The sequence below is a fragment of the Strongylocentrotus purpuratus genome, unplaced genomic scaffold, assembly GCF_000002235.5.
Source record: "Strongylocentrotus purpuratus isolate Spur 01 unplaced genomic scaffold, Spur_5.0 spur5_scaffold_12, whole genome shotgun sequence".
NCBI lineage: Eukaryota > Metazoa > Echinodermata > Echinoidea > Camarodonta > Strongylocentrotidae > Strongylocentrotus > Strongylocentrotus purpuratus.
In genome coordinates, this window is record NW_022145597.1 from 21,268,538 (window position 1) to 21,295,075 (window position 26,538).

At 38.7% G+C, this 26,538-nt stretch overlaps 1 protein-coding gene and 1 long non-coding RNA gene across 7 annotated transcripts in view; one reads left to right on the forward strand and one right to left on the reverse strand.

The window, feature by feature from the left end:
* The window catches only part of LOC764748, a 27,701-nt gene extending 11,074 nt beyond the window's left edge, over positions 1 to 16,627 (reverse strand). The window contains exons 1-7 of one of the 6 annotated variants that reach the window (XM_030982096.1): positions 16,166 to 16,627; positions 15,342 to 15,515; positions 14,585 to 14,678; positions 13,200 to 13,352; positions 11,588 to 11,765; positions 11,153 to 11,229; positions 9,805 to 10,377 (exon numbers count right to left, since the gene is read on the reverse strand). In XM_030982096.1, coding sequence (XP_030837956.1) covers positions 10,039 to 10,377; positions 11,153 to 11,229; positions 11,588 to 11,765; positions 13,200 to 13,352; positions 14,585 to 14,678; positions 15,342 to 15,515; positions 16,166 to 16,608 — 1,458 coding nt within the window. In that variant the 5' untranslated portion in view covers positions 16,609 to 16,627 and the 3' untranslated portion in view covers positions 9,805 to 10,038. Of the gene's footprint in view, positions 1 to 201; positions 308 to 1,160; positions 3,001 to 9,804; positions 10,378 to 11,152; positions 11,230 to 11,587; positions 11,766 to 13,199; positions 13,353 to 14,584; positions 14,679 to 15,341; positions 15,516 to 16,165 lie in introns of those variants that run through there. The other 5 variants (XM_030982095.1, XM_030982094.1, XM_030982092.1 and 2 more) reach the window with 5 other exon arrangements.
* An 8,605-nt stretch (positions 16,628 to 25,232) lies between these two features.
* Positions 25,233 to 26,271, forward strand: LOC115922705. The gene is made up of 2 exons (XR_004063565.1): positions 25,233 to 25,412; positions 26,161 to 26,271. It is a non-coding gene; the product is annotated as an uncharacterized LOC115922705 (long non-coding RNA).
* Positions 26,272 to 26,538: the final 267 nt, after the last annotated feature.

A 26,538-nucleotide genomic window follows, 5' to 3' on the forward strand; every position in this document is an offset into this window, starting at 1 on the left:
GCTTAACAATGCCATCAGCAGAGAAAATTGTGTCTTCGACCTAGATACACAAGAAAAACACAGTTAATAATAATAATATACCTTATTTATATAGCGCATATATGTCACAATATGTCTCTCTGCGCTGTAGTTCATCCAAATCAATGACCAATTGACAATAAATGTATAGATTTCAAGATAAAAAAGAAAGGAGTTTCATACCTTCGTTGACACCTGTATTTGATTTTGAAGTGACACTGGTGTTCTGCTGCATTGTTTGTAGATGGGTTGCCTTGTCACTTGAAGAAGCAGTCACACTTGGAGACTTCTTGGAAGGAAAGGATAATAGAAGTTTGTACACACAATGTAAAATAAAAGAAAATCAATCAAAATCTACCAACCCAAAAAAGGAAGCTGAGATAACTTGGAATGAAAATGATCTGTTTACCTTCTTTTAAAATGATGGCTCATACTAAAAGGTTACAAATATTTAAGCTTGGTGTAACACATGTATTTCTTATACAGAAATTATTTGCCATAACTGGTTGTTTTTCATGTCTTTTTCAAGACTTATTATTTTTAATCATCATTTGTTCACAATAACTGCCTTTTGTCACCCTATGATGTTAGGTTCCTTAAAATCGAATACATGTAAATTATGGTGTCTTGTCAGGTCGCCCCCAAGCTGGTCGCCTCCTTTACACAGTCGCCTCCTTACGTGGTCGCCCCCAAATTGTGTGGTCGGGTCGCCTCCTATACACAGTGGCCCCTACATACAAAGGCAGCACACGCGCTAGCGCAGCACTGCGCCCAATGTGATTTGTATTGTATATTTTACAGTGTTAAATTGAAAAATTCAAACTGATTGTAAACTTGTCCAATACTCCAATGAGAATAATTGTCATTATCATTGTCATTGGGACCCGGTGTCCTACAGGGAAACGCGGGGCCCGGTGTCCTAGGGTAACGCAGGACCCGGTGTCCTAGGGTTAGGGTTAGGGTTAGAGTTAGGGTAAGGGCGAGCTGACCAAGAATCCCAAAATCGCCAAAAAAATTGGGGGCGACATGACCAATTGAGGGTGACCTTTGAAAGGGGGCGGGCTGACATCGGGCGACCTGACATGGAACCTAAATTATTAACAAGTTCTTTTTACTGAACATGTTGATTGCTCACTTCTCACCTTAATGATGTTCATGGAGGAGTCTGTAATAGGGGCAGCAACAGGTACTCTGGGACCGGCAGTAATCGTTTTGTTGATCTGAGCAAAAACGCTGTTAGATGTTGAACGCGGGAGTGTGATCACTGTGATGGCATAATCTCTGTTTTGACTGGTGCTGTCGTTACTTGACAACGCCTCCAACATTTTCTCTGTCCTCATTGTCCTCAGCGAGTGGTGGTTATGTCCTTTGTTGCAACCAGCCAAATCACTGATTGTCCTCGTCATTAAGGACAATGTACGTTTTCCAAGGGGTGAATTCTCGTACCAAATGCAGTGATCCTCTAAGAAACGCTGCGTTGGCCTCTGCCACATCCATCCACAATTGGAATTGAGCTTTGAGATGTATCTTTTCAGGTTTGCGACAGGGCATCGAGGATTGCCAGGCATGGCATGCATTTGTGCTTTCTGATTCTCTAGAAATGTGTAGAAAAGTTGATTTTTCTCCTGATGTAAAACAAAGTCTCCTGGTCTTGTAGTACGTAGGGTTGGGATCTTTATGCCAAAGTACAGGACAATATCCAGAAATACTTTATGCTGTAAGCCTTGGGGAGTGCTCAAATCCAAACTCGCCTGCATTCGTGCCATGTCGTCTACTGTGATTTGGGGATGACGCCTCACTTCATCTTTACCAGGCCTTCTAAGCTTACGAATCACTGCCCCAAAGGTTTTGTAAGACAAAGAAAATTCATTTGTCTTGGTAATGTTAATGCCACGTGATTCCAAAAAGTAACGTTGCAGGCCAAATCGAATGGATTGCATAGACTTTAATGAATACAAGTCTCCCTTCTTGTTCCGAGCAGCTTTGTAGAAATTTGAAAGAAGAACATCCAAAGCTTTGTTGTCAATATCTTCAAAGTTTACATTCTCCCGTTTGCTAAATTCCTCAAATAAAGACAGTGAATATTTTATCTGCCTTTTGGTATTATAGTTGTTGCTAGATCTAGATTCACAACTGATCCAGCCCTGCAACTTGTCATCCTCTTCTTCACATTCTTCATTATCTCCTTCGGCGGCAGAGTTCCTTGATGTTAATTCCTCATCAGACATCAATAGGCCTACATCTGTTACTGTTATTTCCTCTTTAACTTTAAGTGAATCAAACTTAAGTGAGTCAATGGATGCCGCCATTTTGTTTACTCTACTCTAGTCTAGCTCAGTCAGCTGCTCTATTTGATGTCAACAACATTTTTGTCATCATTGTCATGATTGACTAAATCTAGATCTAGAGTAGATCTAGATGATTAGATCTAGTCTAGATCTAGATATCACTCAGCTCAGACTATCATCAGTATTTTATCACCATCGCCATCACTTCAGTAGACCCTATCAACATTCAACATGAATGTTTTATTTCTCTATTTTGTGTATTTATGCAGATCTACCTAGAGTAGAGGCTAGCCTACAGGCCACCGTCGCGTCGGGTGTATTCTCGTGCTGATGCTGTAGGCTCTAGTGCTCTGACCCGTTTCCGATAGGCCTAGGCCTACAGTCTACACCACTGTCGTTTCCCCCGGCACCACCGGACCAAAGAAACACGACCGTTTGCAGAAGCCTCCTGGAGTCCTGCAGCTCGTAGTCACAGAGTCACAAGTGAAGAATGAAAATATGGAAATGATAATGATTTGCAGCAAACTGATTCCCCGGCTTGCGAAGCGAAGTCCACGGGCGCATGTGCATATGGTACCGTCGTCAAGTTCTAAAATCTCAGTCAAGTTTATCGAGTCACCATGAAAATATCTATGATCTGTGATGCGATGCGATGACGCTCGACGAGCGCACATACTGTGATCTATTACGTCTATCAGCTGCCCGCGCTGTAATATAGGATGGACGGTCGCGACGTGCGCGCGACGTGCGCGCAGCGCTAGCGCTATAGCCAACGAATGGCTATAGCTAGCTCAGCATGCTAATCGAGACAGTTGATCAGCGATAAATAAAATCTAAATCTTAATCTAAATCTAAATATCGATATCAAAAATTCGGATCGGCGGTCGGGGGTAAATAAATATAATAAAACAGTTATGCCTATTATGAAGGCATTGATCCATTCTGATGGAAAACTCTTTTGAATATAGGGTCTATATGAACATCCTAATTGTGAGGATATCCTACAAATTACAATTAAATTATGCTTAGACACTGTCACTACAATATAGACCCTAATATGTTTCCTTCCTCAAAATTTGGTTATGTATGATTTTTCTTAAATGACTTGATTTTTCTGGATTTTTTGTTTACTTGCTGAGTTTAAATTTATATTTGAGATTTAATCTGTATTCTTTCTGGTATGTTTACTAATCACTGCATGTAATGATGCGTTCATGTATGTCTTTATATGTATTTTATGCAGTATGCAGGGCCCCCAAGTATCGGATGGGGCTACCCTGTTGAGATAAAACGAAATAAATTAATTAATTAATTAATTAATTAATTTAAGAATTTATTAATAACGGAAACCCCCACTCTTTGTCTTTGCAAGGCATAATTCCATAAAACATCAAAATATATATCTATAAAGTACATTTTTAAAGATGAGAACAGAAAAATCTTATGCTACATGTAACTTAAAACCTACATAAATACGGTCGAAAATGGACACGAGAACATGTCTTATTTGGGCCTTGCCCCCCCCCCCCCCCCCCCCCCCCCCCCCCGCAAAAAAGAGAGAGAGAGAGAGAGAGAGAGAAGGAAAAGAAGGGAAAGAGGGAAAGAGGAGAGAAAAGGAAAGAAAGAAGAGGAAGAAGAAAAGTAAAGGGAAAGAAGGATATCGGGGGGGGGGGGGGGGGCGGCCGAAAGGCCTCCCAGGAAGGAAAGGGAAAGAAAAGAAAAGGAAAAGAGGAGATAAAGGGAAGGAAAAATGAGGAAGAAGAAAAAAAGAAGGAAGTCCCAAACAGCAAGCAAAAGAAAGTGCTGAGCTAATTCAGAATTTTGTCTGAGTTTCGATCGCGCTAAGCATTTTTTAAAACACTGTTATTCAAGAAAACGAAACATGTTTTATTTGAACTGTTCAGATGCTATACAAGGTTATTTCAATCGATTGTGTATGATTGTTTGATTTGTTCATATGCATATATTTATCAATAAATTCATTTTACAAAAAAAAGAGCCTTATTAACTCAATGATCTGCTATAACTTACAAAATCAGCCGATATTATTAGTATAAACAGCTCATAAATGAAAAATACTTCAGAGAAATCATGTAAAGTATACCATTAAATAATTCATTACCAGGTTTAAAAAGTTTTTTATATTTTCGATTATAATTTCCTCGTTTTATTTACTCTCTTTGTCCCATTCTATCCATTTCCTGTGTGTAAACAACTTTACAACATGAAAACATTGATGGACAGTGTTTTACTTATTGAAAGCATCAGGGGCGTACGCAGGGGGGGGGGGTTTGGGGTTCAAATCCCCCCTTTGGTATTTTTATGTGTGTAAACCCCCCTAAAAAAAACTAAACCCCCCCCCCCCCTTTTTTTTTTTTTTTTTTTTTAAATTAAAAAAAAAAAAAAAAAAAATTATACCCCCCCCCCCAACGAAAAAAAAAGTGTCCGCTTATCTTCCTTTTACTCACTTTGCCCCCTTCTCTCTCTCAGTCTCTCTCTCCCCCTCTATCTCTCTCCCTCCCCTCTCTCCAACTCCCTCCCCTCTCTCCAACTTCCTCCTCTCTCTCTCTCTCTCTCTCTCCCGACCCGTCCCCCTTTCTCTCACAATTCGCGGCCACATCGTTCGGTCGTGGTATACGCCCGCCCCCCCCCCCCCACTCAGTGTTATTTAGGGTACGCATATGCGTGTTCCAACCGACCCCCCCCCCCCCCCCGCAAAAGTCCGGTGTGTAAAGTCAATACGGGTCGACCTTTTTCTTTTGTTACGAAAAGGACATTTTGGCAACACGCATGGGGTCCGTCCGTTCTCGGAGTGGGGGGCCGGGGGTATACGATAAGGATAAAAAGCGCGCCATTACTGCGTAACTTTATATGCCTTTGTCATCGTCTGAGTGGAAAAATAAATCTAATCTGAATTTAAATGTAATGTCAATCAATCAGGATGTGCAGGTTTATTGCCTCTATGGTCATTTGACTGAAAGTTCTCATGTTTTCCTAAAATCCTAAAAATAAAATCTCCCCTTTATGGCGCACACCCTTCCAAGGTCAAATGATCCATTTTATAAAAAAAAAACATCGACCGAGTGACTGAAAAAAGAATAAATGTATTTGATATAGATCTAATCGCAATTGTTAGGCTCATGCAGGCAGGCGCGGATCCAGGGGGGGGGGGCCTTGCCTCCCCCCGCAAACCAAGAGAGACAAAGAGAGACAAAGAGAGAGACAAAGAGAGAGAGAGAGAGGGAGAAGAGGGGAAAGGGAAAGAAAGAAGAGGAAGAAGAAAAGAAATAGCGGAAAAAGAAGGAGATGGGGGCAGGGGCGTCGCTAGACCTTTTTCAGTGGGGGGGGGGGGGGTGTATAGGCCACGGATAACCGACAAAACTAGCGACCAATTACCGACAAAATTAAATGTCCAATATCTACCAAATTTAATCCTATAAACCCGGGGCCGAAGGCTAAATTGTTTTTCCTATATGGATTATCTATAGTACTTGCATATGCGCAAATGGTCATTTTCCTCGACGACATAAATATACGAATTATTTCGTCAACTTAGTCAGCATCATAGCTGATTTTAATGCAGGCGCGGAGCTAGGATCTTATTTTAGGGAAGGCGGTAGTGAGCAAGCGAATCACTTGAGAGCGCTCATTAGGGGTGTGGGTGATAGGCCTCTAAATTATTAGGAAAAGAAGACGATTTATTGTACCTTTCTCGACTGTTAATCCTTGTCTGAATTCAGTTTCTCCCCCACCCGCGTTTCCGCGAAACGCGGAAGTTTTGGCGTTTCATTAAATTATTACACCCACAACAAAAAGTGAGTCACCCTTACTCAAATTGATGAGTCACTGGTTTGTCCGTACAGCGAAACACTTGAAGGATCATGTGAGTCACTATGACTCGATACAAATGAGTCTTATTTATCTAAGACTCACTTCAAGTGAGTCTTCATGACTTGCTAGAATTTTCCTGATGAGTCACATGACTCAATTTATGTCACTTGAATGAGTCATTAATTGTGTCCGTATAGTGAAACATTTCAAACATGAAGTGAGTCAAGAGACTCAGAATGGATATGAAATGAGTCGATTACATATGATGTGATGAGTCATAAGATGTAGATTATTATACGCCTGTACAATCTATGTTAAATTCTTTAAAGTTGCAATCCGTCAGAGATTGGAATACAATTATCAAGTACTTATGTATAAAATCCTGAATAATCTTGCTCCTGTTTATCTAAAACATGCTCTACCTCAAAGTGCTAACCCGTATCCCACGAGATCAGTTTCAATGCATCAATTGTACCTTGCCAAACCCAGAACCGATTTAAAAAAACAGACCTTTTCGTACACAGCAGCAAAGCTATTCAACTCACTACCCATAATTACCAAATGTTCCGCCTCACTACCGGTACCCATTTTTTAACGAAATCTCCGTGAAATTCAAGTGAGTTAATTTTGCGATCATGAAATATTCCTACCACCCTCTCTCTCTTTCTCTCTTTCGTTTACTCTCTCTCCTCTTCCATTTTCATCTAATTTCCTATATATTTGTATGAAATGTTTAATAGTTTGTTTATATTATGTTTTGTTTTTTATTGTATATTTTGTGTATTTTTTATGTGTATTCATTTGTAAGATATTTGAAATGTAATTATTGTTTGTTACAGCAGGGCTCCCTTGTAAAGCAGGCCTTGCGGCTTGAATGGGACTACCCTGCTTTTATAAAGAAAACATGAATAAATAAATAAATAAATAGGAGGGTGTGAAACGAGACAAAATAAATGATCACAATCAGTTAAAGCAAAATAACTAGAATGGATAAATACATGCCATCTTATTTATTTTCTCTCAAAAAGAAACATTCAGGAGTCGACACTTATTACTAAAACATCAAAGTGGCCTTCCTGCAACAAAAACATAACCATAATACACTAATAAATGTCAAATTTAATGGAAGACTCCTGGTCTACAGTATATGCTATATAGCGAACATAAAATGGCAGTTTCAATTGTGAAGATTAAGTTTCCTGCTGAATAAAAAGGTCATACTGGTTATAACTTCAACAATACTTGCCAAGAATGTAACTAGCTAGATTTCGGTTCTCAGTGGTCTTCAGAAATTGCCTTTTATAATAAGGTTCAACTGAGCTGGCCAATTACCCAATAAGCTTGTAGAAATTATCCAGGAACAACCAAAATATAACTTTAAGGCAAACATAACTTATAATATGGCCATGTCACAGTGTGTTTTGAACTATTAAAAGTCTCTTTGCATTTAAATTTCAGGTATCACGCATCCTTTTTAACTTAAACTCAGTAACTTGCAAACTAAACATGCTAGAATATGAAAAGTAAACATTTTCTGAAAGTAAATTGTCCAGTCTTTCCAAACATGCAAACAAAATTACAGTAGGGGCAGTTATTGAGCAAAAGATTCACAAAAAAGTAAACAATAATTGGTATCTATTCAAAGTAGCTTCACTTCAAACCTAAAGCATCTTTCCCCAAAACAATCATGTATTCTACTGGTATTTACCCATCTAACAAGACTAGTTAGACAGGGATACCCCTGTAGAACTATATGTTTATGATTTTGAGATAAGAACTTATAGTTTTCCTCTTGAACAAAGTGTTGAGCAATTTATTATTTTGTCGACACCAAAAAACACCTATTCCTCTACAATATCAAACTGCTAGACCCTAGACCAGGCACCAATTCAAAACGCGTGGCCAACTGGCCATATTATTTCAAATGAGTGTTTGGGTAAAATGGTTGATTTACTTTATGCAACAAAAAATCAGTCTGAAAATGTCATAAAGATTTCAACTCCAAATGTTCAACATTGCATTGCAGCAGTACCTTTCTTGACACGGCTAGCGGCAGCCAAAAAACAAAACTGAGACTTAATTGCTTTTTTTGTTGTTCCCTCACTTCTGTCTGAAATGCCAGTCTTTAACAAATAAAAAGGCACTGTGGAGTCAAAATTGCAGTACTTCAACTATTATACCGTACATAACTTCAAATTATTTGAGATGAATACAAACACATTTGGAAAAGAAAGTCAAGGATTTAAATACATCACAGCAGCAAGATATTTGGTGTGAATTTCATTTGGAAAAAAATTGTATTATCTTGTTTTATCTGAAATGAGAATCATCTATTTGATTCCTCCAAAACTTTTTCCCTCATCAGATATACTTGTTTATATTTACACTTCTTGACTTTCACTTCCCTTTCAATAATTAATTATCCATTTATAGAAATCTTCCAAAATTCAGCAATTCTTCAAAACTCTGCTTACAAACACAATGTACATCAAATACCAATTGTACAGTTGTTTGGTACTTCAAAATCAATGAAAGTTGTATAGAAACCTTCTTAAATTCAGTAGTTCTTTAAATCTGTGCTTACAAACACAATTTACATTGGTCAGCTTTAGAAATGTGGACACAGTTTGAAATGATGATTTTGGGGGTTTCCCAAATTAATATATCTTATAAATCTGGTTTCAAAACTAATCAGTTACATGTAACATCCCAATAGATGCAAATTCATCTACAGAGAAAGGTTTCTTTTCCAACATGCATTAATTCATTATGAAAGCCATATCTTGAAAACTTGTCAGCGCCCCCTTTATTTCTGGAATAGCCCATTAATACCAATTGAATTACACAGTTGCTCGTTACTTAAAAACTTACAAAAGTTTCATAGAAACCACCTAAAATTCAGTAATACTTCAACGAGGGTATCATTGTAAAAAGTAAAGATGTGATTTTCGAATGTGCAGAGCTATCAGGGTTCTCTTGATGTTGCTTAATCGGTTTAGCATGGCCGTCAATACCTGGGCTGTACTGTATGGCGTGTACCTTGTTTGTTTTGACTTCGTGATCCAAAAGACTTTTGATATGGAAACTAAGTGAATTCTTTAGATTAAGGCCACATTTAAGGAAATTAAATTCCTTGAAATATATCACGGTGTCACTTTAATAAAAATGATTGACACTAATTGACACTAATTTCATGCATGCCCAATAAAGTGGTTCCCAATATTGTTTTGCTTTAACAATTCTTTATAAAACAATTCGGCGCTAGTGTAGTTGCGTATCCATTTTTTAGCAGTTTAATATCCATTCTAAATAAGAGAATTTTAACCCAGTTGTTTACTCATTTAAATCATAATCATATAGATTTTCCACCTGAATTTGGATCACATCCAACATCGGGAAGCCTAGATCTACGTTTAGGGCTTCGATGTCAACGTCGTTGCTCAGTACCGTCTCTACACTGTAGTCCTGCACCTCAAACTGAAGCTATCAGTCCAAAATTATGCAAACTTCTCGTATGGTTTATGGTATCGTGGATGCTCGTAATACATAAACCATTCGAGAAGTCTGCATATTTTTGGACTGATAGCTTCAGTTTGAAGTGCGGAGCTATAGCGTAGAGACGGTACTGAGCGACGACGTCGACATCCAAGCCCTAAACGGAGGCTTCCTGATGTCGGATGTGATCCAAATTCAGGTGGAAATTGCGATAGACCCTAGTCTATATGATTATGATTAAAATGAGTAAAAAATTGGGCTAAAACTCCTTTGCTAATGATGGATATTAAGCTGCTAACAAAATGGATACGGAACTACACTAGCGCCAACAATTATAGTTTTTGTCTCTTAAAATTCAGTCTAAAGCATGACAATTGTTAACAAAAATCAGTTCAGTTCTTGTCTCTTAAACTTTAGCACTATTAGACTCGGCATTAATGACTGCATTCAAGTTGTACAAACACCTCACCACCTTGGATGGGGCTGGCGATACTGTGTCAATGTTCATTAGCACCTTCTGAATGAACGTGAGCGTGTTTACCATTTTATTGTTGTATGCAAGGTTGAAATTATAATGGACCAGCATAAGCAAAGAGACCGCTGATATCAAGTCGTTGGTGGTGCAGATTACTTCGTTCTCTGCTGAGATGGTGAACGATGCATTCAGAATTTCCTGGAATTTGTCAGTGGTTCCACCGTTGGCTTCACTCTCATAGACTATTCTTGCCATTGTTCCATTGGTTGCCTAAAAAGGAAAACATTATTGTGAAATAATGATCACAGTTTAGGGTATTTCTGGTAATGTAGTAATGTACACAGGGCACATTTAAGGTGAGATGGAGTGCTCATGGTCGCCCCTAAAATTCAATTTTCACAGTTTACATTAGGGGATTAATGAAAATTACAACTTGAAGATTTAAATAGGTGTTGATATTGCTAACTGTATTGCGGTTCTTGAGATGTATGCCATTTAATGAAATATTTGTTTCAACTTTCTTTACAAATTGTAATCCAAGAACCACAAGACCTACACAAATGTACCCTTCATAATGCTTTCGGAGTCAGGTCTGAGTAAATTTTGTTTATAAACTTAATGCAAAAAGTTTAACCTAAGCTCCATCAAATTACGTATGTGGAAATCAAGTAGAAATAAGTTGGACTAAGTGTGGAGCAATTTAGTATAATTATTTTGGAGACACCAAAAATCACCTATAGATGGTGAAAACTTCACTGGGTCAAAATTACTTATACTAAAGAAATTGTTATAAGAGTTAACAACTACTATGTGAATGTACCTCCCATTTTGTGTGTTATTAAACCACATTGTGTTCCTAATTGGCTAGTGAAACTGCTAACACAGAGCATGACTTGCATTAGTCTTGCAAATCCCAAACATCCAGCATAGCTACATGTATCTATCTAAATCTGCAGCCATGCCTGCAACTGCTTCAATTCAATCACACAAAATTATGCATATAAGTTTACAGCAGCTTGAACCTAATGTTCTGTATCTAACTTACCTTGCTCTGCTGACAAAGCAATGCCTTCTCTCTCAGAATTGTAGGAATTAACAGAAGTGCCCCACATGACATGATCACTGCAAATCAAAAAGAAATTAGAGTCCAGATGAACATTAAGTACAACCACAGGCCATGAAGCATGTGCCACAGGGGGCATTCCTTACTTTGTACACCATATTAAAGGCACCCATTACAAACATTTAGGTAGGTGACCACCTCAAGGAAAACACATGGCTTGCCGGCCACTTTAGAGGTTCCTGAAAGGTGGACATGGATAGAAAAATGGTTGAGTACACATTTGATGGGTAGGTCACACCGTTTACTCCCCATCATGGCCAGCAGTTTTCAAATTATCAACTTTCCTGGCAAGTGAAAAAAGTCAAGGTCCTTTCCCTGCAAACCCATTGCTAACCAAGCATCTCAATGATCACTTACCTTTCCTGGTGGCCTCATCTTCTTCTGCTGCTGCTGCAGCCAAGATCAGGTTCTTGAGCTCCAAACCTTGCTTGGCAGTCTTACAGATCTTTATTAATGAATCTGCATACTTAGCAAGCCCTGCTTCCAACTTCTCTTTGATTTGTTCCTCTGCCAGCCTCTCAAACTCTTTGAACATCTATTGAAAAGAAGAAACAGATAATTTTAACAAGGCAAACTTAGGTTTTTGAAAAAGTCTGGGTGTGTGAAAAATGGCACAATCAATAATTATTTCCAAGGCCAATTATGAATTTTTACTCTTTTGAATCAATGACTCTAGTGACTCCTAGCTTATTACCTTTGCCCCCACACAAGTTGGAATCATATGTCTCTCTAGATATCCAATGATCAGTGTATCCATTTCCCACAAAGTCCCATCAATGTAAATGGATGAACAATTATGTACTTCAAATGAGCCGATCATGTTACCCATCCACAGGGTTAAGTTTTTGCACATGAGCCATCTATACATACATGTACCCTCAGTGTAATAGTCCCTTACTTCCAAAGCGAGAACTAAAACCCCTATAAAAACTAAAAGTGAGGTATTTTGCTGCTGTAATTTTAGCACTTTTGCAAATGTTGATTTTTTTATTTTTTTATTCATAATTTTAAGCCTGTACATACTAATAAATGATATTTTGCACTTGTGGCATGGAATGCAGAATGGTAGAACCAATTTGAATTCTTTTCGATCAAATTATTTTACGATTCAGATCGGATCTAGATTATAATTTTAACCCTTCTACCTAAATAAGATTACCTGTTTTGATACAATTGTTGATCATTTGAAAGATGGATACTAATTAACTTGGTTCAAATTCAGAATGATTTTGTAAACATTCCAGAAATGTGTTGCGTAATCCAGTCATATAATAAGCTTAAATTCTACTGTGCTACTTAATAATTTTTTTTAATTTAAGTATAGATTCTTGTTCATAATGAAGTTTCTTGAGCAGACGTGTCAACTTGAACTTACCTCATCTTCATCAAAGAGGCAAGGGAATACAGTTTTCAGGTATGGTACTGTCCATTGCTTGTTGATTATTCCATGGCGCCTATGACTCAAAGTAACTGACATGAGATGGTTGATCAGTGTGCTGTCTTGTCTTCTTTTCTTGGATTCACTTTGAAGCATTTTGATGTGTTCACCTATTGTTCCTTCATCTTCACCCTCTTGGGGCGCAGGAAGGTAATTTTTTATACCATACATAGCTGCAGTCAAAACTCTTCTGAATCCAAGATATAAGATGGCGACGTCGCGTCGTCGATCGGGAATTCAAATATGGCTCGAGAATGCGCATTTTGGATGACGTCACGAAAGCATGCGCGCGCATGCATACAGCCTCACTTTCAAGTTGACTCACTTTTTTCTTCTAAAATGCTCTTATGTCGATCTTGACTCATTTTTTACGACCATGTGAGTCAGTCGAAGCATTTTGCAAATGCGTCAGCTCATGATTGACACACTGGTGAAATATAAATGAGTCAATAGAGACTCATTGGTTGTTACTAATGAGTCAATTTACACCTGACTCACGAAAATTATGCTTAAATGTGTCAAATGACTCACTTTTTGTTGTGGGTGCATGTACATCTGCTTGCTTGGTTGGTCTGGTTTGGTAGTCACTCTTGTTTTTTTCCCCATTTGCGCTAATGGATTATCACGTTCATGGCGCTTCCTGGAATTCCGGAATCTATTGCTCAGCGACTTCTTCCAATAGCCCTGTAAAAAAGAATGAATAAATGAATAAATTGTAAGATGAATTATAATAATTAAAAAGATCAAGAGTCTGTGAATCACAAGTCAACATAAATCAGTCTCAGCTGGGCAGTATGTAACATACACTATCAGGTCATATTCATCATGCTCTGATGTCCTTGGTGGCGATATCTGTTATTTTGTCATATCCAATATCCAACAGTATTATTTACTGCCCCTTACAATTCATTGTCACATGACCATGTGATTGTTGTTCCTGAGGGCTGACCCCTCCCACAAACAAATCGCAATGAACATTACGACACCATTTGGAAGAAATATATACCGTTTATAAGCTGCCCTGTGTATCGGAAAATTTAGATAATAAAATGGAAGGTCTTCATGCATGACTGAATGGTCGGTGACTTTGTTCTTTTGTTGCTGTTAAATGTTAAGCCACCTTGCCATGCTTTAACTTAGGGTACGTTTATGCTCAATTTTGAAGGCAGAATGAGCGATTTCAAACGCTCATCGTAATCGCAGTTCCATGGCCGGTGTACTGTTTATGCTCACTTCTCTGGCTCCTCCAGGCCTGCATGATTCTGGCTCTGCAGCTGGATTCGCAAACCTGTACTGCGCATGCTTGACCCTATTTAAACGCGTTTACAAATGATTGTGCGTTTATGCTTCCCAAGAATCGCTGATTTTGCAGAATCGCTGATCCAAAACGCACCTTTTTGTGAGTTTACGATCGGTGATTATGATCGCTGTTTTTCGGTGATTCTACAAAAATGAAAAAGGATGCAAACGTGTTTTGAACTTAACGCGTAACAAATGCCTCATTCTGGCCAGAAAAAGTTTAGCATAAACGTTTCCTTATATTAGTCTACAGGGCTCAAAATAGAAATGTTGAGGGGCACCCAATTCCAAGGCCATGCACAAGGGCACCCAAGGCCATTGCGTAATGAAGAATGCTTAAATAGTAAGGCACCAAGGTCAGTTTATAGGGCACCAGGGGCCAATGGACTCGCATAAAGCTGCTTTGAGTGCCAGAAGAAACCATTGATGTATCGGCAACATACTACATATTGCAGAGAGGTATCAACACAGCTCAAGGCATTGGACTAAGACCCCCCACTGTGGCAACCCAGGTTAATCAACTCTGAGCTGATTTTTACTCCGTTATCCCTACATTTCTGTTAGTAAGAGATGTATTTTCCCTGCATCAGCAGTGTTAGGATTAACTAACTACATACCATGGCATCTTGTCCAACCAGGCCATTCTTGAGTGCTGGGTATGAGGTTAACAGGCATGAGATGACTTCTGTGTATTGTACCGGTTTCGGTCTACTGTAGAAAAGCAAACAATGTATGAACTATTTTAGAAAAGTAGGTACACTGGTACATGATGAAGTTACTTAACCTGCACATTTAAAATGTAAAGTTTCCTGGACAAATAGACAAGTCTCACTCTTAAGCAAGCTCAAGGTGGTGTACATTCAAATGACTTCATATCTGTAGTCTTGATGTATCCTAAAACTTGGGTTCTGAAAACCATGTACGGTAATTGTTAATGTGATTCAATTACCCTTGTACAATTATGAACTGAACTGAACTGAACAATTGCAGCTCACATATTGACCCGTCGATATCAGCAACAACTTGTCTCGAGAATTCATAAAAGTGCAAAAAGAAACAAACCAAAACAGTTAACTTCTCTATTAAATACTCAAACTGATAACAACTCTGTGGGTGAGAATTCTTTGCTCGCAGTTGCAGAATTTATGCTTGACCTCAGTGTATAACCTTCAGTTGGCCGGCATGATTTTCATATTACAGCACACTAAATTTCAAATTGATTTCAAATTTGGGCCCCCACCCCTAACAAATCCTGGATCCGCGCCTGGTAACCTAGCTTGTACCCATTTACCAAAATATGGCCATAATTAATGGTTGCACTTGGATATGAACTGTACTTGTTCCTAGCACAAAAAGCGGGAAAAAAACACTTACTACGTGTATCTTGTTACCGCATCATACAGGCTATCCATCAGCTTTTCTTTCTCACTCGCAGTCAGTGGTCTGCATTCACCAAGTGCTCGAACCAAGCTTGCCCGAAATTTTTCCTTTGGTATCCGGAACTTCACAGGCCATGGTAGTAAGTGTACAGCAGTTGTATTGGTTACACTGAAATAGTCACGAATCAAGAGCACTAATGAGCAAAATAACATCAAGCAGAAAAGGGCTCCACTGACATAATTTTACAATCTGATCAATTCATATAGCTACAAATATATTTGGTCCTATTGGTTTGTCAGACTATACTTCACAGTCTTGCGGGAGCTTTGTGCTTGATATTCATCCCTGTTTGCGTGCTATTGACAAGGACCCAACCTCCAAATCTAAATTATGAAAAATGAATCTACATGTACATCATGTGACCAATCCACTGGGTCAGTTGCCCGACAATGTCCTATGGTATTATATAGGATGCAACAAAGCAAAGTTGCAGTAATAGATTTATTGGATCAACCAACTGGATGACTGAAAAAATTCACTCTCCACTCCAAATTTTACTCCAGGGCAAGGGTCAAAATATAAGGGGGCACTGGGTGATTAACTCTTGTTACTCACAAAATAACCCTTGTGGAATCAAAATTGTCAATAGAAAAATCTACACACATAGCTACTTTGGGCTTATTTTGATCAAAATAGCCCTCGACCCCTCGTTACTCAAAAAGTATTTTGACCCTTGCTCCATGGCTGATGACATTGACATTCCAATGAGTGGTATGGGACGTCTGGATTCTCTACTTATTTTCTTTCTATGCACTTACCTTTGTACGTGTACTACATCATCTGATGGAGGTGGTGATGACACACTTCCTTTCATGGTTGGTTCTGAAGTTACCAAGCAGTGGCTAGCACTAGTAGCAGAGGACTTTGAAGGAACTTCATGTACATCACCAGAACCAGATGCATCACAATCTAGTGCTTCAGAAGGGGACGAAGTGGTGCATTTCTTTGTTGCATCAGCTGGCTGGTCACGTTCCTTCCTGTGAGGTTGTGGATCAGAGGACTTTATTACAGCTGCTACATCACCAGAACCAGAAGCTTCAGAAGCGGATAAAGTGGGGCATTCCACTTTCTTTGTTGCATAAGCTGGCTGGTCATGTTCCTTCCCATGGAGTTGCAGGAGAGCTATTATTAGTTCGAGATGTAAGACATCATCTGGTGTGACGTATGAACAATTCTTGATGGGGCATCTCACACCTGGCATGATGTCGTTTCTTCCTGGAGAGTGTTATTGTTCTCGATTCTTTTAAGTCTTTAAGAGTGACAATAAAAGGTTGAAATTTAAGTACATACATGACATAAAATGTAATACAGGTACATCAATTTTTAAATATCGGCAATTAAAAAAGCAGTGACATCTGATCGATGCATCAAGGCTTACTTTATGTGCAAATTGGTGAGGTGAGTCAGGGCCTGTATGAACTATTGATCAGGTAGTGCAACTTTAAGTAGCTACAGCGTATTTCAAAATGATTACAAGCTCTCCATTGGGAAGAGAGTAAAGGCCCAACGGGTGGTAATCTTGCAACTCAGACACCCTGCACAGCTTGACCTCTCTAGTTTCGGAAACAATGTAACCGTGGACCTCTCTATTGAATTCCTGTGTAGTAAGAGTAACAAGAAGAAGATACTCCATGCCACCTATAACAAAGATACAACTAACTCTTCCAAACAGATACTCATCATCATCAAAGCCATGAACAACACAGCAGCTGTTAGTGTACTTGGTCCCATTCACTGTGACTGTAGTGACCTGGTACACGTTTTCATTACCACCTAAAAGAGGAAATAGGACATCTTATACAGCGTTCTTTAACAGACGCACAGGATACAAACAACCATTTGTCGTTTGCAAGGCTTCGTTTCCTTGAAGGAAGTTCTTTGAAGTATGGCATAGGCACATCTGGTATTGGTGACGTTCAGCAAGACTCTTACAGAGGTTCTTCCTGTTTTTTGTTCTATTTGCTATCTCTTTGAAGTAGTTGTTTTGCTTCAAATCTTAGTGTGAATCCAGAATGGATCAATGGACCAAATTGCATAATCTGACGGGCATAATGAGTCAAGAAGTGTGCCCTGGGTGTGACCATCGCTTCCTCAAATGTAGAGAAATACCCCTCCATGAAATGCGATATCAGATCATTCAGAAAGTGAACTTCACCTGGACTTATTACAGGAGCACAAATGAGATCAACAATGTCTAGCATGTCAACAAGAAGATATAAGCATGCATCATCATTTGGTACCCACTCATAGACAAAAAGGGGCAAGAGACGTAAGAAGCACCAGCACTGAGAAGCATTTTGCTTCATTTTGAAGTTGGCAAGTTCATCAGCAAAAGAACTAGGCTTATTCGGCCTGTCACAAGGTGCATAACTGAATGTCCGAATTTTGAGGTTCAGTTGCTGAAGAGTGAAGAAGTGCTTATTCACAAAGTACCGGATTATCACCTCCAGAACTGTGCCAGCAAATCCTTCAAACAGGTCATGAGCGAGGTCAGATGGGCAGCCCCAAATCGAATGAAAGCATGCCAGTGAGTTGAATGGGGAATCACCCTTCACGCCATAAGTTGTAGCCATTCGTGGATGCTGAGCAACAGCTGCAACATGTCTTGCATGAGTTTCTTTTGTCCGTAGTGTACAATCTGAATCCGAAAATGTGACCTGCCTTGCATCCCTTGTAATCAAGCAAAACCTACAACTGTGAAGCGCAGAAAAGCTCTCCATAAAACCAGATAGTGTGTGTGCAGCCAAATTATCACTAACAATACATGAGATTGTTCCACGGAAATTGTAATTGGTTCCATCAATTACAATATCTAACCCTTCTCTCTCCAAAGATTTGATATCATCAACTAATCTTTGCACTACTTTGCTCATTCCATACTTTTTGACAAGTTCTGAACGACACAAAATAAGCAGCTGTATCAACTCTAACCTAGATCTAAATTGAGGTGTTATGTTCCCCAAACTGAAATAAAATGCCCCTATTTTGTTCTTCTTGATTCTTGTTCCTAAGGGGTTGACAGTTTGGAAGTCATCATGATACAGAATGATCTGAAGAGCATTCCTGTCAGAAGAAAACAGATCATTCTGTTCAAAAGCTTGACCATCACAAAAATCAAGCATTTTCCCATCTTGTGATTTGTGACCATTTGTCACTTCTGCTAATATATCTTCATGTTTCAAAAGTGCATGCAGAAGCTTTTTGATTGGAATATACAGGAAACATTCTTCTTTTCCATTATATCGTCATATCCCAATGGAATCTTTTCTGGCTCAACAAAGTCAAACTTTTCTTTGAAATACCTATTTTGCTTGTTTTGACTGCCTAACATAGTGCAGGCGTCTGACACATTGTGGTACGAGGACAAGATATCATCAAGTACATCGATAGTTTGGGGATCAATACCATCGTTTCTTTGCAACACCTTGTGAATTTTTTTCTTTAATTCAGTGGACTGAATTTTGAACAATTCATCAATTTCTTTGACAATAGCAGAGCATCAGCTGGGACTTTTTTCTGTTCTCTCAAATGCAAGATAAACAAGGATATTGCCTTTGTATAGTCGTATTCTTCATCAAATTCATCATCAGATTCATCTTCCTCCTGAAACACATGGACAGGAGCTACACCAGCAGGGTCACCATCGCCATCACCCATCAATCCCTCATTTTGATCTGCATGATTTAGGCCTAGACCGAGTGCTTTGCTTTGTTCACTATGATTTCTCTTTAAATGCCGCACAAGCGATTCAACAACTGTGTACTTTTTTTGGCACCCATCAACGCCACACGTTAGACTAAACCCCCTCTCAACTTGGTGAATATGACGCAAGTGTGTAAGATACTTGGTAAAAAAACGTGTTTGATAATCACAAAACAAGCACACATGAACTTCAACTTGACCTGCAACAGCTCCTTTTTCTCGACCACGACCGTGCAGTGCTTGCTCACCAATATTTTCTTCTGGCTCTACTGTCGATCGGCATATACTGCATAATCTGAGTGCACACACACAAATAATTTGGAAAAATCACTATCAGTCAATTGTCATATATATGCAGGAGGAGCTGTGGTTTCCTCTACAGCTAGACTCTACATGTACAGTGTATAATATAGTGTAGGCTAGGCCTACATCATGTAGGCCTAGATCTAGTCCTTGATGGATTTCTGCTCATGACCCAACGATAGCTGGTTTGTTGATTTGGTAATAGATCTATTTAAATGTTATGAAACGGACGTATATTTCTTCTCAGGACCATGTTTTGAGGGGGTAACAGGGTTGATTTTTCGCCCAATGAAGGTGATCGCAGCCATTATGTTACTACACGACTGCTAGCCACGGCTGTGGGCCCGCAGCCGCCCCGCCGGTCAGCTGATCGACCTGCTGGGGCCTAATCATGCAACATGATTGTGTCTGCATAGCTAGACTTGTTTGTAGCATCAGAATTAGAAGTTCAGCCGTACGTCTGAGCCTACATTAGTAAAAGTTGTACAGTGTTTCTGTACATGGTAATGTAGGCCTAGACCAACGTCTGAACTTCTAATTCTGATGCTACAAACAAGTCCTATGTAGACAAAGTCATGTTGTATGATTAGGCCCCAGCAGGTCGATCAGCTGACCGGCGGGGCGGCTGCGGCCCCACAGCCGTGGCTAGCAGTCGTGCAGTAACATAATGGCTGCAATCACCTTCATTGGGCGAAAAATAAACCCGTTACCCCCTCAAAACATGGTCCTGAGAAGAAATATACGTCCGTTTCATAACATTTAAATATTACCAAATCAACATGCATACCTCAGAAATTACAAAGCTGACTCATTATAACATTTTCTCGCTCAAAGTGTCATTTTCAGGAACTTTTTGAAAAGTTGATCGTATTTTTCGCAAGCCCAAAACAAAGGATATGAACTGTGCGTGCAATCGTAATAATTTGCATATCATGAATATTTACTAGCAAAAAAGCCAATCACAGATCATGGCTCTTGAAAATACCTCTGTGTAGAAAATGAATAGGAAAAAAGTGTGTCAGATTAAAGTGTGTCAGGTAGGTCAGAAAGAAGTGGTACGGGTGAAGCTTTTCTTCACACACCTAATCGGAGATGAAGGTAGCCCATCCAATGTGTAAAAATTGCCAATTTGATAAGTGTAAGGATCGCATTGTACACATACAACCGCTATACTACACACACGCAATATATTCTTTGTGTATTGTATCCGTGAGGCATGATCAGTGCAACGATGGCTGGCTACCAATTAAAATAGGCATGGTGGTCGGATATAATGAGAGTAGACGATGGAGGGGGGGGGGGGGGAGGGGGGTAAAGCGCAGTACTTAGGGGCAAATCAAAGAATTATACTAAGACCTCACCTCATGTATGTTAGAAATTAAAAAGTTATTATCTTCTTTTGAATTGCAATATATCCCCGCACCATAATTATAAGTCATGCATGAATGTTATTTGTCATATGTCATATACAGGGCGTATCATAATAAAGGATATTGAAGTTTAATGACGATTTATATGAAAACTACTGATTTCATAATCAAGCATTTTATGTCTGTTGTAAAGGACAGAATGTCCTCTTTTTAATGACACCCCGATCATACTACTTCTGTCACAGTTGACTGAATAACAAAGCATTGCTGTCCACCATGTGAAAGGTGCACTGTGACAAGTTAGCATTCACAGATAAATTATAAAGATTAGTGCTTGTGTCAGCCCAGACATATTGAAATGCTGAACAATGAGTGGATTATGTGTCTAAGAAGGAAATGTTATCAAACTTGGCACAGTGCACCTTTGTCGATGGATAAAGTGGAATATTTATTCTTCACCACCCTACGCTAACTTTTCACCAACCTAGCGTCATGTACAGTGTCTATGGATAAACTGGAATATTAATTCTTCACCACCCTACGCTAACTTTTCACCACTCTAGCGTCATGTACATTGTCTATGGATAAGCTGGAATATTAATTTTTCACCACCCTACCGTCATGTACATTGTCTATGGATAAGCTGGAATATTAACTCTTCACCACCCTACGCTAACTTTTCACCACCCTAGCGCCATGTACATTGTCTATGGATAAATGGTAATATTAACTCTTCACCACCCTACGCTAACTTTTCACCACCCTAGCGTCATGTACATTGTCTATGAATAAAGTGGAATATTAACTCTTCACCACCCTACGCTGTCTTTTCACCACCCTAGCGTCATGTACATTGTCTATGGATAAGCTGGAATATTAATTTTTCACCACCCTACGCTAACTTTTCACCACCCTACCGTCATGTGCATTATCTATGGATAAGCTGGAATATTAACTCTTCACCACCCTACGCTAACTTTTCACCACCCTAGCATCATGTACATTGTCTATGGATAAACTGGAATATTAACTTTTCACCACCCTAGCGTCATGTACATTGTCTATGGATAAAGTGGAATATTAACTTTTCACCACCCTAGCGTCATGTACATTGTCTATGGATAAAGTGGAATATTAATTTTTCACCACCCTAGCGTCATGTACATTGTCTATGAATAAAGTGGAATATTAACTCTTCACCACCCTACGCTGTCTTTTCACCACCCTAGCGTCATGTACATTGTCTATGGATAAGCTGGAATATTAATTTTTCACCACCCTACGCTAACTTTTCCCCACCCTACCGTCATGTGCATTATCTATGGATAAGCTGGAATATTAACTCTTCACCACCCTACGCTAAGTTTTCACCACCCTTCCGTTATGTACATTGTCTATATGGATAAGCTGGAATATTAACTCTTCACCACCCTACGCTAACTTTTCACCACCCTACCGTTATGTGCATTATCTATGGATAAGCTGGAATATTAACTCTTCACCACCCTACGCTAAGTTTTCACCACCCTTCCGTTATGTACATTGTCTATGGATAAGCTGGAATATTAACTCTTCACCACCCTACGCTAACTTTTCACCACCCTAGCATCATGTACATTGTCTATGGATAAACTGGAATATTAACTTTTCACCACCCTAGCGTCATGTACATTGTCTATGGATAAAGTGGAATATTAACTCTTCACCACCCTACGCTAACTTTTCACCACCCTAGCGTCATGTACATTGTCTATGGATAAAGTGGAATATTAATTTTTCACCACCCTACGCTAACTTTTCACCACCCTAGCGTCATGTACATTGTCTATGAATAAAGTGGAATATTAACTCTTCACCACCCTACGCTAACTTTTCACCACCCTAGCGTCATATGTACATTGTCAATGGATAAACTGGAATATTAACTCTTCACCACCCTACGCTAACTTTTCACCACCCTATAGCGCAATGTACATTGTCTATGGATAAACTGCACTCTTAATTTTCACCACCCTACGCTAACTTTTCACCACCCTATATAGCGCCATGTACATAGTCTATAAACTGGAATATTAACTCTTTACCGTGTTAGTTTGTGCTAGTAATGTCTATGCCTTCACGGTGACCATAACGGTAGGAATACTCCCCAGCAGAGGCCGCACTCCTGGGGGAGTAGGGGCACAGTGCCCCCTCCCCCCACTTTTTCAAGCACCCGAAAAGTGCCCTTTTTTACATAGGAATAGTGCTCCTTTTACTCTGATAAGTGCCCCTTTTATTTGACACGTGCCCCTTTCCTTCGACAAGTTCCCATTTTCCATTTTCGTAAGTGCCCTCTTTATATAATCTCTAGTACTAGGGTAGGTGTGGGGGAAGTGGAGACCCTTAAGCACATTTCCATAATTTACATAAACATGAAAAATGTTACACATACAGAAAGTTTTGTTTTCTCTTTAGTAACTTCTTCTCTTTATTGGGAAACAAAATTGTGGTCATGATGTAACTGATTAATAAGATAAAAATAATTTATGACGTCATCAAAGGTCTCTCATTACCAACATGCGTAGGTAATAAGGGACAGTTACAAATCAAGACATTTCAAATCAAGACATCAAGACAAAAATGGGATTGTTATAGTTAGTTCAAACACTTTTTGAAAGAGATACATGCAGCCAATGAACTTACTGTAATTTTGAAACGATTTTGAAAGAAGAAATTAATCCCATGCTATCCGCTTGTTATGCTTTATAATTCATTGATATTACAGTATATAACATATTGCAATTTAGTATTGGCCACCAGCGCCAAAATCAAAATCAACTCTATTAATTTATTGCAAAAGAAAGCCTTTCGTATTTTGTACTGGTTCACCATTATTTATCTCACACAAGTCCAATATTTTACAAACTGAAAACCCTTACAGTATTCGACATAAATTCGCTACAATGTTTACTGATCATGTTTAAGTATTTAAAAAATATGCTCCCTCTTTCATTTTAAAACTTTTACACTATGAATAAAGCTATTCACTCTTACCCTACTCGTAATTCCTCAAATTTTCATCTAGTATACCCGAAATAAATCCATAAGACACCATGGTTCTGACCTATGGAACTTTCTCCCAGAATCTATTAAATCATGTTGCTCCCTCTCAGGGCCGTAGCCAGAGTTTGATGTTTAGGGGGGGGGGGGGGACACATACATGTAATTGATCGACGTTCTGGGGAGGGGTCTAAACAATTTCAATTTATTTTTTGGGGCACGTGCCCCCCCCCCCCCCCGTGGCTACGGGCCTGCTCACTCTACTCATTTAAGGCCAAAGTTAAAACGATGTTATTATCAGAATACTCAAGGTAGAATTTCTGTGTCAACTTTGTTTATCATGTCATCTCTTCTTTCATTCGAATCATTATCATCATCATCCTCATCATCGTCTTCATCATCATCATCATCCTCATCTGCATTGCCAATCTCACCATCATCGAAATTTGTATTTTCAATTACCTATCCGTATCTGCTTAATATGTGTTAATATATTCATGAGTTTTTGTCTGGGGTTGTCGTTTTATCAAGCAATCTGCTTACAATGACAGTCCTTCTTCCGCAAATAATTGTATCATGTTTTATAATGTTTGAGGAAACTTAGTATTTATGACATTTTATATATATATATATATATATATATATATATATATATATGTATTTGCTAATTTATGATTCATTGTCAGAAAAATACTTATTGTACTTTATATTATTATTGTTATCGAAAAACTGTATGATTACACGAATGCAGAAGAAAATATAATCAAATCAAAATATACTTATGTTATTTTATCTAAGGTCTTTTCAGTCTTCCGTTATGAAAATGTACTTATAACCCTATCAGGATTGGGTTTTTCCTCTTTATAAGATGTAATTTTTCGCACTGCGACCTCACAAATCTTAACACTTTTCCTCGCTCGCAAATAAATGTTCAGACCATCACACCCAACTGCAAAGCATGATGCATTATGCAATATCTTGTATGGTGTATAGAGTGAAACAAATATTGAAATCATCCCTGATAATGTAAACACAATGTAGGGGTATATACCGAAGTCTAAACAATGTCTATTTTCTCTTTGAGATTTCCCTTTGTAGCCTAGGTGCCTTTTTTTCTCAGAAAGTGTCCTTTTTTCTTGGTGCCCCGCCCCCCCCCCCAACTTTTGAAGTCGCTCGGCCGCCCTTTTCCCCAGTGAGTGGAGACTACAAACTTGCGATTGATTGGAGGACTTACGATTGATTTGGATCAATCGTAACTCTATAAGACGGGGACAACTAAGCTCTCATGAAATTCTCACAATGATACACATCTGAAGTTTGAAAACAATATTAAGACTGCGGACACCAGAATATTTCGAAAACTAATAAACATTTATTGAGAAATTACAGGAAATGCCAATGCATATGTAAAGGCACTTCATACACCGTGCGGTTGTAATTGTCTATTTGGCATTCCATAATTTTATCGTCTGCGAAGATTGTAATTTTTGGCCCAAAACTGGGGCACGTTATGGCGATGGAAAAGGAATTGCATCGTTAATCGGCATATTATTTATGCCTGCCTGAGACTTTGGTAACAAGTGGCACAGTGGTAAGCATAAATAGAACTTTTAGGTTTAATTTCAAGAGAACTCGCTCAGTATGCATACAGCAATCAGTGTTATCCTACTGTAGAACTTCAATAGCTCGTGTATCAGATTGATGCATTGTACGCATAGTGTGCAGGTCTTTGTGTAGTACTATAATTATGAATATTTGTTTGTATGGAAATATACAGAAACTCTTAATCAGTATCGAATTTATTGTGTAATGATAACTCAACTAGATTAAACTCAAACCTCAGTCCTGAGGAAATAAGCACTCAAATACGCCAAAACTTGATATAAGATGGTTGACATTACATTTATTGCTCACATAACATAGACTAGACCTATTTGCAATTACATTGTCTATTTAAGCTGTTTTCGACACCCATTGTATACAGTTAAATACGTTTACAAATATTCCTTATTTGTAGGATATCAGTTTAGAGTTTATTTCTAATTTTCACAACACTTAGTGTATTAAATACTGGACAGTATTGCTATTATGATAATTTAAGTCCAATTACTTTAAATTGAAGTTAATTGTTATTCACCTTAGACTTGTCTAGTATAATGTTTAGACTCATAATACAGTGGAACCTTATTATTAAAGGCACTGATATGGCAGACTTTACCTATAACAATGTATCTTCTCTCGTCCCAAGTGCCTCGTTATAATGCAGTTGCACTGTAACATGCTTTTGATATGATGATATACTTATGTTGGATTTTGTTCATTTGTTTGTTTGTTTATAGTTTTTACGGGAATCTAAGGAACAAAGTGAATCAGCAAGCCAAAGAGTCAGCTTTGACCATGATGAAGAGACTAGATTCAATAAAGCTGTTTTGACTATTGTTTACCCAGTATGAGAACACGTGCGAGCTTTCGTTTGTTTGTCGTCGTAGTCCGGGCAGGCACAGTAAAAACACTTCCAACGTAGCGTCAAAATGGCCTCATCATCATCAACAAGCCTGATTATCAAGATGGAGCCAATAAATAGACGCTAGACATTTGAGTTGAGTTCAACATGACATTTCAGCTGGATGAACCTACGAACATAACTACGTTTGGCGACGAGCACAGGATATATGCTAGAGATCAGCTAGAATTGCACCATAACGCATGAATCTCAG